The sequence below is a fragment of the Ursus arctos genome, unplaced genomic scaffold (genome assembly GCF_023065955.2).
Source record: "Ursus arctos isolate Adak ecotype North America unplaced genomic scaffold, UrsArc2.0 scaffold_2, whole genome shotgun sequence".
NCBI classification, from domain to species: domain Eukaryota; kingdom Metazoa; phylum Chordata; class Mammalia; order Carnivora; family Ursidae; genus Ursus; species Ursus arctos.
This window is the reverse complement of record NW_026622874.1, coordinates 65,231,456-65,246,326: the sequence shown is the minus strand read 5'-3', so window position 1 is coordinate 65,246,326 and position 14,871 is coordinate 65,231,456. Positions and strand designations below refer to the sequence as shown.

At 50.4% G+C, this 14,871-nt stretch overlaps 2 protein-coding genes and 1 non-coding gene across 23 annotated transcripts in view; all 3 read left to right on the top strand.

The window, feature by feature from the left end:
- UBAP2L (ubiquitin associated protein 2 like) overlaps nt 1-9,885 on the top strand; it is a 39,090-nt gene extending 29,205 nt beyond the window's left edge. For 5 of the 19 annotated variants that reach the window (XM_026485317.4, XM_044379210.3, XM_048225397.2 and 2 more), the window contains 5 exons: nt 45-98; nt 720-801; nt 1,529-1,746; nt 2,223-2,328; nt 3,630-4,029. In XM_026485317.4, the coding sequence (XP_026341102.1) occupies nt 45-98; nt 720-801; nt 1,529-1,746; nt 2,223-2,328; nt 3,630-3,679 (510 nt within the window). In that variant the 3' untranslated portion in view covers nt 3,680-4,029. Of the gene's footprint in view, nt 1-44; nt 99-719; nt 802-1,528; nt 1,747-2,222; nt 2,329-3,629; nt 4,030-6,940; nt 7,009-7,759; nt 7,958-8,366; nt 8,418-9,251 lie in introns of those variants that run through there. The other 14 variants (XM_026485313.4, XM_044379205.3, XM_048225392.2 and 11 more) reach the window with 4 other exon arrangements.
- LOC113245441 (small nucleolar RNA SNORA58) lies at nt 506-642 on the top strand. Its single transcript, XR_003312699.1, has one exon. It is a non-coding gene; the product is annotated as a small nucleolar RNA SNORA58 (small nucleolar RNA).
- A 1,043-nt stretch (nt 9,886-10,928) lies between the features above and the next one.
- HAX1 (HCLS1 associated protein X-1) lies at nt 10,929-13,965 on the top strand. Of its 3 annotated transcripts, none has more exons than XM_026485323.4 (7): nt 10,929-11,077; nt 11,563-11,825; nt 11,997-12,187; nt 13,059-13,110; nt 13,239-13,345; nt 13,474-13,564; nt 13,717-13,965. In XM_026485323.4, the coding sequence occupies exons 1-7, from the start codon at nt 11,025-11,027 to the stop codon at nt 13,800-13,802; spliced, it is 843 nt and encodes a 280-aa protein (XP_026341108.1). In that variant the 5' UTR covers nt 10,929-11,024; the 3' UTR covers nt 13,803-13,965. The 3 variants fall into 3 exon arrangements, with proteins under 3 accessions (XP_026341108.1, XP_026341107.1, XP_026341106.1); XM_026485322.4 differs by having other exon boundaries at nt 13,474-13,573; nt 13,717-13,824; XM_026485321.4 differs by lacking the exon at nt 10,929-11,077 and adding an exon at nt 11,097-11,289.
- Nucleotides 13,966-14,871: the final 906 nt, after the last annotated feature.

The window sequence follows — 14,871 nt, the reverse complement described above, 5'->3', positions numbered from 1 at the left end:
ACCGGTTCCTATTAATATTGTTACGTGTTTGTTGTATCTTCCAGCCACAAGTATATGGTTATGATGACTTACAGATGCTTCAGACGAGATTTCCCTTGGTGAGTATATGGTGTAGAGCTTAGGAAAAGAAAGTGATCTTCACCTTACTGTTGGGGGGTTATCTCAGGTGTGCCGCTGATAAGTCACGGACTTAGCTCTTCCCCAGCCTGTACGTCCACACACAAGCTCTGATTCTCAAGATCTGTTAGAACACAGGGACTTGGGAAGCGGTTTTAACAGGAGGTAACTTTTTTTTTAATCGGTTGTGATTCTTTGAAGTAAACAAATTTTAACCTAATCTATAGCTCAGAGGACTCTGGAGCTCTCTGGATGCTTTTTCTGTATGTGTCAGGCACTTTGAATTACAGAAAGGCAATCTATTTTTCAGTAGCAGTAGACTGTTAGGGATAGTACCTAAAGGTTTGAGAATATCATTGGTTCCGAAGGACTTGATGTGTTTTCTGATGGGCATACCCGTAGACCTTGTCTGACTGTGTTTGTGGCCAGGCGAGGGGGACAGTGTATGCGAGAGTAACTTGGAGTTCGTGCCAGCTCTAGCCAGCTGAACCGGTGGCTGGATAAATTGCAGCACTCCCAACATTGTGCTTCTCACCTTGTGCTGCACTCCTGCTGGGGCGTGAGTGGCATTGAGTGTCGGCTCTTTGATTTCTCTCTTCTAGGATTACTACAGCATCCCATTTCCCACGCCCACCACTCCGCTGACTGGGAGGGATGGTAGCCTGGCCAGCAATCCTTACTCTGGTACGGCTGGGACGGGGCCGAATGAAGGGAGAGTGTGTTGGGATTGGTGGCAGAAACCTGATTAATAGCAAGAAGGGATCCAGTTCACACTTTAATTAAGACCTTTGGCAGAAGGTATAGAATGGATGTAATGAATCAGGGTGGATAGATTTGGAATGCTGCAAAAGATGGACATTTCCTTCTCATCCCACTTAGCTGTCTTCTTGTGGTTCCAGGTGACATCCTGACTTAGTTTTCTCTGCCATTCTCCAGTCTTTGCCAGGAAGTACAGTGCTTGAACTGGCCTTTCTCTGCTTCTCTCAGCTCTAGTTCCCTGCTCACAGTGGCAGTCTCATTGCCTTGCTAGGCCATGATACTTTTTATGCCTGACCTGTCGTCCTCTTTGATCTAGCTTTTTTCCTGACCTGTTAATGTGTTTTGAGTCCACCATGGAGTGTTCCTCGTGGAGGGGAAGCAAGGGAAGGCGGGAAGGATGGGGGATGAAAGGATAGGAGTGGGCGGAGAAATCACACAGGAGCTTTGTTCTGAGGGCCTGTCTCCCACAGGATTATACAGGCATCCAGCGTTTGGCTTGACTTAGCACTGTGCTGAGTGTGTGCTCAGCAATGCTAAGTGTTGCCACAAAGAAACGTAATTCAAAGAATTGGACTTTAACAGTCTTGGATCGGGGTCTTCTGGAGTTGGGGGTGAAAGAAGCAGCACGTACATTCGTCCTCTCCTATCGTAGGTGACCTCACAAAGTTTGGCCGTGGGGATGCCTCCTCCCCGGCCCCGGCCACAACCTTGGCCCAACCCCAACAGAACCAGACTCAGACTCACCACACCACGCAGCAGACATTCCTGAACCCGGCGCTGCCTCCTGGCTACAGTTATACCAGCCTGCCATACTACACAGGGGTTCCGGGCCTCCCCAGCACCTTCCAGTATGGGCCTGCTGTGTTCCCTGTGAGTACCTGGGCTTGGTCTTCCCTTGTGGTGGTGAAGAATCCCAGCCCCCGGACACTATCCTAGCTGCCTTTCAAGGCTAGAATCTGACTTTTTAATAATGGATGAGAAACAGTTTCACCTCTGGCCTATTTCTGGCCTGGCAGAGGGAGGGGGGCTGGAATGGTGGTATTGGGGTAAAGGTTACCTGTTCTTAGAATTATCTAAAGGGGATGTGATCCCATACAGCTTTATACCCTAGACTGTCCTTCATTCCCTGCTGCCACTTGCCCCTTTCCCTCCCTTCGAACTACCATTTCTTGACTTCACTGGTAGATTTTACAAAGCTCCATAGAGAGCCCATTTCACTAAGCACAGACTGGTCAGCCTATCTCAGGATGGTAGCCTTCCGAATGCCCAGTCCCTGGAGTAGGACAGGTAGGGGGGAATGGTTCTCTGCCAGCATGTGACCTCACTTCTAGCCCTTTTGTCTTCAGGTGGCTCCTACCTCTTCCAAGCAGCATGGTGTGAATGTCAGTGTGAATGCATCGGCCACCCCTTTCCAACAGCCAAGTGGATATGGGTCTCACGGATACAACACTGGTAAGCTCACCTTGACCCTGGCTGCCCGTGGTTTCTGCAGGATGTGACTGCATTTCAGGGAGGAAGATGTGGTGCTGGAGACAACAGGCTTGGTGAGGGGAGCTGCTAGCAGCTCTGTGTGGGATTCTCATGTGGGACTGACGTGGGCATCTCTCCGAGCAGCACCAACAGAGGTGCTTGATGGAGGAACGTGTGTCCAGCAGTCATGATTGCAAGGCCCTGGTGCACGTGTTGGCTGTTACAATATGTGGGCTGGCCTAAACTCTGGGTGGGAAGCAGGGCAAGGGGCCCCAAGATTTTACGGAGATGTCAGTGGAGGCAAGTGTGAGAATGTCCGGTACTGGTAGCACAGAAGGTGAGGTGCTCCCTGAATAGCAGAGTCAGGTGGGTTTGGCTTACACTCCTTTTCTTATGCAGCTGCTTTTTGTTCCCTAGCTGGGAAACCTAGGACGTGGAAAGGCATGGGGGTATGAGTGCTCAGCAGAGGGAGAGTAGGACCTTAGGGACCTTTGTATGGCTGGTCTCTTGGCAAAGTCTGTTTGCACATCTGATGGCAGGACGGAAATGTAGGAATCCTCTGAATGGGTACTGACCTAAAAGATAACTTAGTCTAGCCCCGGCTCCCACACCTGACATCTGCACTCCACTTTTGGAGGAGTTCGATCTACTTTTTTTTAGGGACTTGTAGGTTGTTGCAGTTGCAAAGAGTTGGGGTTGAGGGTTTTTCAGAATTCTAAAGCTCACTTACGCTTTCATGGTGATTTGGATGGAGCTGCATCTGTGTTCTTCACCCCTGTTGTGGGCTCCAGGTGGGTCGGTTGTCCAAGGTTTTTAACAAGTGGGAAACTGAGCTGAGCACAGAGGGCAATAGGTCTGGAAACTAACAGCCAGGTGGAGCTTTGAACTGTGTTGGAGCAACTTGGAGTGAGTCTGGCTTTAACCTGGAGAAATCCTGAGACACCCCACTCCTTGTGGCTGCCCCTTTCACCGAGCAAGGTGCGTCCTAATCCTTGGAGGGGAGGATCGTAAGCTTTCTGACTTGGAGTGGCCCCATTCTGAGAACGTTAGATTTAAGTTTTAGCTGGACCAGACAAGAATTTTAAGGGGTAGGTGATTGATAATACAAATGAATGGCATATCTCATTCTGGAAATCTAGTTCCTTATTCCCCTTAAGATTTCAGAAACCTCCTGTAACAGTTTTTTGAGCACCCCCAGTTCCCAACCCCACAGAGGGCTCTTGTCATCCCATTCCTCATCAACCTCTAAATTCATTTATTTTTATGTATTTGATTCCTTTTAGGAAGAAAATATCCACCCCCTTACAAGCATTTCTGGACGGCAGAGAGCTAATTTGGCCCAAGGCTGGGGGCTGTGTTTTGTGTGTGTGTATAAATTTGCACTGAAGTCTTGTTTCAGAAACCAGACCACTGAGGAGAGCCTGCTGAGCTGAGGCCATGGCCTGCGTGGCTTGGGGAAATGAGTTGGTGGATACCTTCTGGGCTTTGACCTTGCCCTTCACCCATTTCCCTCTCCCCCATGTGTCTGACCCTGTCTTACCCATTTCGAGTTCAAGCGGTGCAGCACCTCGGAAGCATCAATGCACACACCTGCTGTTGCTTTTGATTTCTGGAAGGCATGTAGTTTCAACTTGTAACAAAATATTTGTAGTCTTCAATAAACTGTGGTATTTCTTTAGCTAACTCTGGCGTTCTTTCCGTGCATGTCTTTCTGGACACTAGGAGCCAATGTTGTGCTGTGGATAAGGGTGGAGGGGGGCCTTTTCAATCAAACCCCAGCATAGCCAAAGAACTAAGAACGATTAACTTCTCGTCATGGTGATTTTATTAAGGTGGGAGAGGGGAAGCAGCCTCAGTTTCCAGCCCTTTGATTGATTGGTAAAGAAAGCTATCTGGTAGAAAATCCCTGATTCTCCATGCTTATTGCAGCTCTTCACTTTTCCACTCAGATCTTCCCCTTGCCTCTGATGTAAGCAAAGGGAAAGGACAGAAACAGCTTGGAGTGTCCTGTCATGATGAAAGGCAGAAGAGGTGGCGTTCAGAGCTGATTTAAGGAAGTGGCTTCCAAGGCCCCAGGCCAGGTGGCTGGTTTAGATCTGATAAAAGTCTTTCGTGACCAGCTAGTTGATGACTCCCGCTGTGAAAACTGTGCTAGCCTGCAACATTGTTCTTATCTTAGTCCCTCAAGGGTTGTGGATTATTCGTTGTTTTGCACTTGTGGGTGTAGCTAAGGAGGATGTGTGGGAGAGGTTTGTGTAGACTTCTCCTTGACTGTGGAAATTCTTATCCCCACTCAATCCAACTGCTAGTACACCATCACCGCTTTGTTTACAGAGTTAACTTGTGTGGTGAGAACGCCATCCTTGGTTAATTGGAAACCCAGATATTCCACTTCCTTTGTATTTGTTCCCAGCCCTCTGGAGTAATTTTTCCCTGTGAGTGTGAACAACTTCCCCAGGGGCTGCCATGCTGGGAGACATTGGTTCTTGTTTCCCCTCCATGCTGTCCGCATCATGTCAGTGTAGTCATCACTGCTTGGGAGTGGGGGATAGATGAGGTGTTGACTGTTCGAAGGAAAGCAAGAGAACTCTATCTAGTCTGAGGAGCTTTCTCGTAACTGGTGAAGGGTAAGTGGGGAAGCCAACACCCGTTACGTTTAGTGCTCACACTCAGGCTGTCAGGGCTGCTACAGTGTTCTCTTGTCCTGTATCTCCAGTCCCTTCAACCAATACCCAGACTAAGTCCTCAGGACTAGAAGCTGGATTTTAGCTAATCCAGCCTCAGGAAAGAATGAGAGAATGAGACGGGGTGGGGGGGGTGTGTGCTTGCAATCTAGAACTAAATTCCTCCCTACCACCCAGCTTGAGAAACCTGTTAGCCGCGTCTCTCATCCAGCATGGGGTAACCCCAGGTGTCTGGAAGGTGTTTGATTCTTTGCAGTAAAGACCAGTCATTGTCTCTGATTTCCCTCAAAGATGTTGTTTGTATCCTGTCTGTCCTGCCTCACTCTCAGCCCTTTCACGCAAACCCCCTTGGCAGCTTAGCCTTTTCCGTAAATGAACTGTTCTTAAAGTTACGTCCATTACCCGTGATGTGCACATGGGCACGGGGGTCTGAAGAGGGAGGGGGCAAAACTACCCCCATTAGTCCCTGTATTGTCCCTGTCTTTGACTTCAATGCTTTTGGAGTGGAGCGTTGCTGCTCTGGAGATGGGCCAGTATTTTGTCACGCTCTGTTTCTGGAGTTCTGTTCTTTTTCTTGGCTCCTCCATGGAACTGTCTGCGTTTGTGCTGTGGGAGGGCTTTCCAGGTTAAGGTGCCACTTGTGTTAGGAAGATTCTGCAGTAGCTATCCAAGGAGGGCTTAACTTCTGAAGGCTACTTTTGTCCCAGGCATTGGGAGGATTGGGGTTTTGCAGTTTGAAGGGGGAATTGCTCTTGAGTTTGGGGGGAATTTGTGACTTGGTCACTGTAGCACGGTGCTTCTAAAAACTCTTCCATCAAAGTGCCCCTAACAGCAAGAGAGAAGGATCCAAGGACACAAGCTGAAATGCAGTTTTTCTGGTTTCATTTTATCTCATGTGATGAGAGTGAATGTATCTTTAAAAGTGTGCTTTAAATTTGAGTTATTATTCCTCAAATCTTGGCATAAAATCTCTCTAGTAAGATGCTAGATTATTTTATTTGATGGCTTTTTCCTGTCTCCCTGACCCATGGCCCCATACCCGAGGGTACAGTGCGTATTTCAGTTTTGGGAGTAGAAATTAAAATGAGGAGTGGTGCTACTCTGGTTTCCTTGACGTGGTAGTGGTGGTAGGGAATTATTCGCTGGGAAACACACAGGTTGTTGGGAGTGTGGAGCAGAGCCTGTGTCTCACGGAGAAGCTCAAGTTGTAAACAACGAGGACGTCGGATTTTATTTTCCACATAGACCGTAGGAGATAGGGGTACCTTCCTAACCCACCCTCTGCCCCATGCTTAGGCTTAAATTACTTCGCTGGAAATGCACCTTTGTGTTAGCTCGTTAAGTCATATAAGTACCTAGTCTAGAAGAGCCAAGTCTGGAGAAGCTGGGCAAGGGGAGCTGAGACTCCCAAGAACGGACCGTGCTCTTGGGGTTGGATTGCACTGCTCCTCGAGCTCTTACCTTACACTGTGAAAGCACGGATCCTGAGCCCAAAAGTGTCTCTTCATGAACAGAAAGCGCCCAGACTACCTGTCTTTGGGAGCAGGACTGAGTGGCGTCTGGGTGGGTTGATTTGAAATGGACATCAAAAGTTTAATACATTTCTTTTGGGCTTTGACAAAAAAAAAAGTGTTTTGAAAACTGTATGCTAGTGGGGTTTGGCTATATCCCTTTGCCCCACAAAAAAGCAACTCAACCTTGCTTTTTCACACACATACTCAGTACATACCTGGAAAGGACAAGAGATTTGGGTCATGAGCTCTCATCTCTCAGGACGGACCTGAGCTGGAAAAACAGACCAGAATTCCCTTGCAGTGCGATAGCTAGAAAGGCTGCACACACCATCTCCTCCCCGGGAGTGGGGCCAGCAGCTAGCTGAGCTAATCCTCCTGTCTTTCCTCCTCCCCCAGGTGTGTCAGTCACCTCCAGTAACACGGGCGTGCCAGATATCTCGGGTTCTGTGTACTCCAAAACCCAGGTAGGTGCCCAGCTCTGGAGAGAAGTGGAAAGAGACGGACATAGAGGAGGTGGCGTGGCAGTGACAATCCAGTGAGCAAGCTCGACCCTGACAGGTCCCAGGAAACCCACCTAGATGAGTTCTCTAGATGGCAGTTCCTCCCAGAAGGTCAAATCTAGCCCTCTGAGAAAAAGCCAGAGAAGTGTGACAGGAAGATGAGCGTGGCAAATGGCTGTGATGTGTTGTGGGGCTTAACTGTGCTACTGTCCTGACTTTCTTTACCCACTGCCAGCCTTTGTTCAACTTTCCAAGGGAACAAGTGTGGAATGAAGGGAAACTGGTTCGGTCCGTTCTTTGTAAAAGCAAGGAGCGGGGACTATTGAGTTTGATACGTGAAGTGTTAAGAGGAGTTACGATGGAGCACTTCATGGCCAAGACCTTTGCCACTGACGGGCCCAGTTGCAGGGTGGGAGTGCCAGTAGAGTCACAGAGCACGCTCACAGACATCCTTTCCTGCGGTCCTGACAGCTGGAAGTCAGTAGCGTTCCTGTGTTATGTGTGAGGAAACGGAGTCAGAGAGAGTGAGTCCTCTCAGGATCACACAGCTCTTAAAGAGCAGAGCGGAGACAGACCCAAGCACCTGGCTCCAGGTGCAGTGCTCCTCCTTTGACACATACTGCTCTTGGTGGGTGGGGGGCTTGGGCTCAGAAACTCCAGGGATTGGTTTGCTGACCGACCCCTTTTACTGTCTCTCCTCCATCCTGCTGGATAGCAGTCCTTTGAGAAACAAGGTTTTCATTCCGGTACTCCTGCTGCCTCCTTCAACTTGCCTTCAGCCCTAGGAAGTGGGGGGCCCATCAATCCGGCCACAGCTGCTGCCTACCCACCTGCCCCCTTTATGCACATTCTGACTCCCCATCAGCAGCCGCACTCCCAGATCCTCCACCATCACCTGCAGCAGGATGGCCAGGTAATAGCCCTCCCCCTCTCCTTTCCCTTCCTCTTCCTTCCTGTCCCTTAAAACTGCCCCTTTTTCCTTTTCTTACCCTTCCTCAACACCACCTTCACCCAACCCCTCCCAGCGCCAGCCATGGGCACACAGCACATACAGACACAAGCACACATAACACAAGCTGCCGGCAGAGGAGAGGTCAGGGAAGGGGCCAGGCTCAAACCTCCTTTGCCCAGTTCCCTTGGTACCTTTCTCCTCTACCTCCTGTAGCACAGCTGCCCTCATCCCATCAGACCTGGGTCACACCTACCCTCTGACCTCTCCCAGCCTCCCCCCTTCCCTGACATTATAGCTTTCCCTTCTAATGGTGGAGTTCTATTGTCAAAGTTTGTCCCTTTATTTTCCATATATCCTGGTTCTGCCTCAGCTACCATATTTGCAGATGATTCTCTGTTGCCAGCGCCAGCAGGAGGAGCAGGTAATGAAACTGAATGATGATGTGCTCGAACCCACTCCTTTTCAGCCCCCATGTCACCTCCACAGCCTTAGGGACCTTGAAAAGGCTGCACAGTCACAGATCAGGACACACGAACACAGACACCTTGCTGAGCTCTCTGGCCTCCCGTCCCTCTCTTGTCCTCCCCTCCCCAGCGCCCTCTTTTTCTTTCTGCCCTTCCCTGACTCTGGAAACACTTGGTTACCGTAATGGAAAGGATTCTTGGGGCAGCATCTGGAGCCTGGGGCCTCAGACTGTGTCTTCCACCTTGCCTGCAGTAGGCTCTCAGCTGGGCTGTATGGTAGGGGTGGGGAGCCGTGGGGTGGTACAAGTGACCTCTCCTCCATCATAGGTGGCTGGGGAGCTGGGATAAGGGCTTCCTTGCTCTCAAAGACAGCTTCCAAAATTGAGGTATTCATGGGATCAGTGAAAATGAAATCACTGTGTGATCACTCCTCTCCAGGAGGCCATAACACTCTCTAGAGTAGCCTTTTCTCAGAGCAGTGTAGGGGGAGGTGGAGGGAGAAGGTGGAATTGGAAGTGGGTAGAATTCATTCACTGTCTTGTCTTCAAAAGGTATCCTGCCATCTTTACACTGCTACTCTGTTTAAAGGTCGAAAATGCTTTCTTAGATGTCACAGGTGTTCTAGCAGCTATATAAACCAAATTTTCTATGGTTGGGAAGTAAACTTCAGAGTAGTTTCTAAGTAAGGGGAATGGGAGAGCAAGATAGTTTCCAGATCTTCACTTGAAGATGTCACAGATTGTCCCACTAACTAGACACCTTTTTCCTCCTCATCGTCCCATTCCCTGCAGACGGGCAGCGGGCAACGTAGCCAGACCAGCTCCATCCCGCAGAAGCCCCAGACCAACAAGTCTGCCTACAACAGCTACAGCTGGGGGGCCAACTGAGGCCCTGACCCTCTTCTTCTCCCGGTCCCATCTTCTGAGAGGGCTACTCAGCCTGGCAACTACGGAAACAGCATCAAAGAAAGAAAGGAATGGGGGGGGTCCGCTGCCCCCCACCCCCAGCGGCCCACCCCATGCCTCAGCTTCATGTCTGTCCCGTTCCCATACCATCCCCACTCTGTTGTATGTACTATAGGATTTGTATTTTCTCCTTTTTTTTTTTTTTCCTTTCCTCTCCTCCTCCCCCCTTGCATTCAAGATTATGAAACTTTGCTGTGGGCCCTGCCTTCCTTCTCCTCCTCCTGTTCACCCTGGTGGTGTATGGGTGAGGTGGGGAGGGGGGACCCCCAAATATATATCAGCCCAACAGCCCTAAGTCTCCTCCTTTATTATTAGGAAACAAAACAACAACAAAAAATGGCGTCATGAATATGAACAGCATTGTCAGATGAATTAGTTGAAGTGTTTTTTTTTGTACTGTGTCCTCAAATTTAATGGATTAATGTGTCTTGTATATATAAAAAGAAAACCTCTACCTTCAGCCTCTGCCCATTTTTGATCCGTCTAGGACAGTCTCGACGACCAGCTTGGTGAATGAGTATTCTGTACCAGCTGAGCTCCTAGCGGGCCCGAAGGCAATAGAATAAAAGGAACTCTTTGCCCTTAATATGCTGCCAGTATCTTGCCCTAGGAGTTCCCTTTCCCCCTCCCCCAAGGATCTCCCAGCCTACAAAGAACTGCAGCAAATTTTCATCTCATCCAGAAACTGCTCCACCTGCAGCAGATTTCAGGCTGTGAAGGGAGTGGACAGCAGATACTGGGAGGAAAGGGAGAAAATTAAGCAGGAGCTGGAAGAAATGGTTTTGGAGAGTCGACGTATCACATAGACGGGTCCAGGCAAAGGAGCTGGAAAGGAGGGTAACGTGCAGTCGGCTGGCAGAACGGAGCCTGGGGGTCGACCACAGCAGTTACTGCTTCTTGGGTGCTTGGTGTGCGTGGCTGCTGTCACCCCCTTGAAAAGAATGGGTCCGGAGACCGAGGCCGGGGTGAGGGTACAGGGAAGGCGAGGCTTGAAGTCAGGAACAGGCAAAGGGATACTTACAGCTCCACACTCCTCCCCCCGCAAGACTTCGCCGGGTTCCCTGGCTCTCAGCAAGCCTTTGCCCTGCAAGCTGCAGAGCCTGCCTAGAGCAGTTAGGGCTCCGTTCTGGTTACGACACGCCCCTTAGCTGGAGGGCGCGAAGTCCGTGCAACCCCCACCGCGGCTCCGCGCCGAGCACCTGCCGCGTCCGGCGGGCGGGTGCGGGCGGCTCGCTGGGCGGAGGCTGCCCCCTGGCGGCGGCGGCGGCGGCGGGTCCCACGCAGCCTCGAAGCCCCTGCGGCACCGGGTGGCCGGCGGGAAGGGGTCGGCTTGGGAGGCGGGCAATCCCGGGCACCTGCAAGTTCGGGGCGCCCGCCCACTGCCCTCGCGCGTGGCCGGCGGCTCGAGACAGGGCGATGCGCCCCGCGCCCCGCCCGCCCGCGTCGTGCTGATGGTCGTTTTACGACAGTGTGCCGGGTCGCAGGCCTGCCTTCCGGCGGGTGGCCCGACGCTTCGCTCCGTTTCCGGCCGCGGAACTAGCGGCTGCCGGGTGCGAATGGGCTTCGGTGGGGTCCGCAGGTTCGAGTCCCAAAGCGGGGATGAGCCTCTTCGAGCTCTTTCGGGGTTTTTTCGGCCTTTCTGGACCTCGGAGGTTAGAGTGGGTCGGGGTCGGACGAGGGTGGGGTCTTCTGAGGGGAGCTTGATCCCTGACACCCAGTTCTTGGGAAACCACCCTCTTCGTCACTCCTTCACCTGCTGCGGAGAGGACAGAAGTCAGCACACTGAGCACTCACCCCGCGGCAGTAACCTGGGCGGCCGCTGAGAGGAGGACTAACAGCAGTTTAAGCCTTTCTGCAGTCTGGGGTGATGCAACAGGGGCCCGGGCGGGGAAGACAGTGGGGCTGGGGGGCGGGGACAGCGTGGGAGAGGGCGGGCAGGGGACGCGGGGGAGCCGCGAAGTGAGGACTGACTTAGATAAAGGCGAAAACAGCGCAGACCCCACGGCCCGCCTCTCACCCGTACCTCGGTTTTCCAGAGCCCTTCGTGCCCTTGGCCCACTCGCCGCCCGCCCGGGAGCTGATTGTAGGTTTAAGGTAGTGCTGAAATTCTGGTGGTCAAATCTGCCTTCACTCCCAGCCACAGAGATCCCTTTTTTGGAGGGATGACTCGAGATGAAGATGAGGATGACGAGGACGAGGAAGAAGAAGAAGTCACGTGGGGCCGTGGGAGCTCGAGGTTTGAGGGCCCCCAGCCCCCCGAGGAATTTGGCTTTGGCTTCAGCTTCAGCCCAGGAGGAGGGATGCGTTTCCATGATAACTTCGGCTTTGATGACCTAATTCGGGATTTCAATAACATTTTCAGCGAGATGGGGGCCTGGACCTTGCCTTCCCGCCCTCCTGGTGTGTGGCTGTCCCTGGACAACCTGTGGTTTCTACTGGGTTGGTGGGTGAAATTAGGAGCCTGAAGAGAGTGGTTGGTGGGTGGGAAGTGTGAGAAGACTGATGATATCAAGGTTGTAAAGAGCCCAAGTGCTCTCCCACCCCCAGCATCCATCTGCCCCCTTTCTGCAGAACTTCCAGGTCCTGGTCCTGAGTCAGAGACACCTGGTGAGAGACGACGGGAGGGACAGACACTTCGGGACTCAATGCTTAAGTATCCAGATAGTCACCAGCCCAGGATCTTTGGCGGAGTCTTGGAGAGTGATGCAAGAAGCGAATCCCCCAAACCACCAGACTGGGGCTCCCAGAGACCTTTTGGTATGGTGAGTGCTTCTGGCCCAAAGTGAGAGCCTGTGGGAGACAAATAATAGAGCACAGACTGGAGGCCTTTTCAGAATCTAACAGACTTGGGTGGGGATCGTAAGCTCTCCACTTAGTGTTCTAATCTGTTTTCTGTATTAAGCTTCTTGTAGAATTTTGGTGGGTGGGTGTGGGGCACAAGGATGGGAGTTCTGTTTAAAAAAAAAAAAATCACTTGGGGTGCCTGGGTGGCTCAGTCAGTGAAGTGTCTGCCTTTGGCTCAGGTCATGATCCTGGGGTCCTGGGATGGAGCCCCACATTGGGCTCCTTGCTCAGCAGGGAGTCTGCTTCTCTCTCTCCCTCTGTCCCTCCCCCTCACTCATGCACACTCGAGTGTCTCTCGCTTGGTCTCAAATAAATAAAATCTTTAAAAAAAAATCACCAGTCTGTATGATTTGGGGACAAGACAGATTGTTGGGTGGGATAGAAAGTGTCATCTCAGGGTTGCCTGGGTGGCTCAGTCGGTTAAGTGTCTGCTTTCGGCTCAGGTCATGATCTCTGAGTCCTGGGATTGAGCCACGTGGCGGGCTCCCTGCTCAGCCAGGTGTCTTTCTCCATCTCCCTCTGCCCTTCCTCCTTCTTGTGCTCACTCTTTTTCTCCGTCTCTATCTCAAAGTCTTGAAAAGAGAAAGTGTCAGTTCAGGAGAGCCTTTTGGTAGAAGTATAGATAAAGCAGGTAAGAAGGAGGTAGGGGTGAGTAAATAAAGCTATTCTGAGTGGAATTATCTCTCCCAAGGAAAGGCATTTTTGGATCTTGGGAATACTTTGTGTTCTGTAACCTCTCAAGTTTCAGATTGAAAGGTATCATTTCACCTACTTTGCCTTTTTCTACAGTTTGATGATATGTGGCCCGTGACCCCCCGTTCTAGAGCCAGAGAAGACAATGGTGAGTCTGGAGGGAGAAGCCATTTAATGTGCCCTCTGTTCTCCCTCCCTGAAGTTTCTTATTGTCACACTTGGCCCCTTCTTTTCCTTGGACTCTTGATTTTGTGTTTCCTCTCTCTGCCCTTCTAGATCTTGATTCCCAAGTTTCCCAGGAGGGCCTCGGCCCAGTTCTGCAGCCCCAGCGCAAATCCTATTTCAAGAGCATCTCTGTGACCAAGATCACTAAGCCAGATGGGGTGAGTTGGAAGAGAGAGGTAGAAGGAACTGTGGCCAGAGGGTGCCATGGAGAGAGCAATCTAGGTAAAGAAACCAGTGAACTCACCTTTACTGATGTTAGAGATACAGTTGGGGCTTCTCCTTGTAGACAGTAGAGGAGCGCCGGACTGTGGTGGACAGTGAGGGCCGGACAGAGACCACAGTAACCCGTCAAGAAGCAGATGGCAATCCTAGAGATAGTAAGTAAAGTGCGTGAATCAAAGGGATCCGTCTCTTATTTCCTTGGGAAACGGGAACCCGTACTTTCCTAGCCCCTAATGTTATTCTTCTCGTTGTCCTCTGCCCTTTCGCTTTCATTTAGTGTGTCTCTGTGTATCACTTTCTTCCTTAGATCCAGAATCACCAACACCTCCAGCCCTGGATGATGCCTATTCCATCCTGGATTTATTCCTAGGACGTTGGTTCCGGTCTCGGTAGCCTTGTTAACCCTCAGAGGCCTTCAGATTCTTCCACCCTTTGCTCACCATCAGTGGGCTTTACTTCTCCTGCCACCTCAGGGCCTTGGGTGTGTGGAACAGCCAGTTGGGGGTATGTCAGTATGTGACTCACCCAAACTGACCAATAAAACCTTTATTTATGCTAATTCCTTGGTCTTAGTTTTGTCTAGGCTGTTCCGTTTTCTAGTATCATCCAGGGCTTCCCAGATTATTTTGGCCCACAGCGTTCTTATTTCTTAATTTTTTGTTACACTTCCAAAACCTGATTTGATAAAAGGGTCAGGTACCAGTAGAAAATCATTATTCTTATGGAGGAGATAACTAGAGACAATTCCAGGAAAATTTCTACACAGGGATGCATCGGATTCTAAAAAGAGGAAGTGTGTGTGGAAATGCAGGGACACTTGCTTCCCTAGGTGTGGGATCACTATGATAGCACAGTTCATGAGAGAATTTGAAGAAATACATTGGCAAACATTTTTTCTTTTACTGGGTATGGTCTTTTTTTTTTTTAATTAATTAATGTATGTTGGAGAAAATGTAACTAGCACAAAAGTTGCTAGATTTTTTTCTCATTAAAAAGTTTTTCGGTGCCTGGGTGGCTTAGTCAGTTAAATGTCTGCCTTCGGCTGAGGTCATGATCCCAGGGTCCTGGGATCAAGCCTCACATCGAACACCCTGCTCAGCGGGGAGCCTGCTTCTCCCTCCCTCCTCAACTCCTTGCCCCGCTTGTGCTCAAGTGCCTCTCTTTCTCTCTCAAGTAAATAAAGAAATCTTTAAAAAACAACAACCTTCAGCACTGTGGCCTTAGAGCGGCAGATCCTACACATTCATTTACCAGTCGTTTCCTTGAAACGACTCAAATGACCAGGGGTTTTTCTAAGAAAGCCTATCGTAAGAAGAAGGAAAGTTACAGTAATGAAATTTTGTCTTTTCATTCTTGTTATTATATCTTTTCATGAACAGAAGTTGCTTTATCATAGCCAAGTTTATATTTGTCTTTATGGTTAGTGCTGTTTATATCTTTTAGGAATCTCCCCAACCCAAGG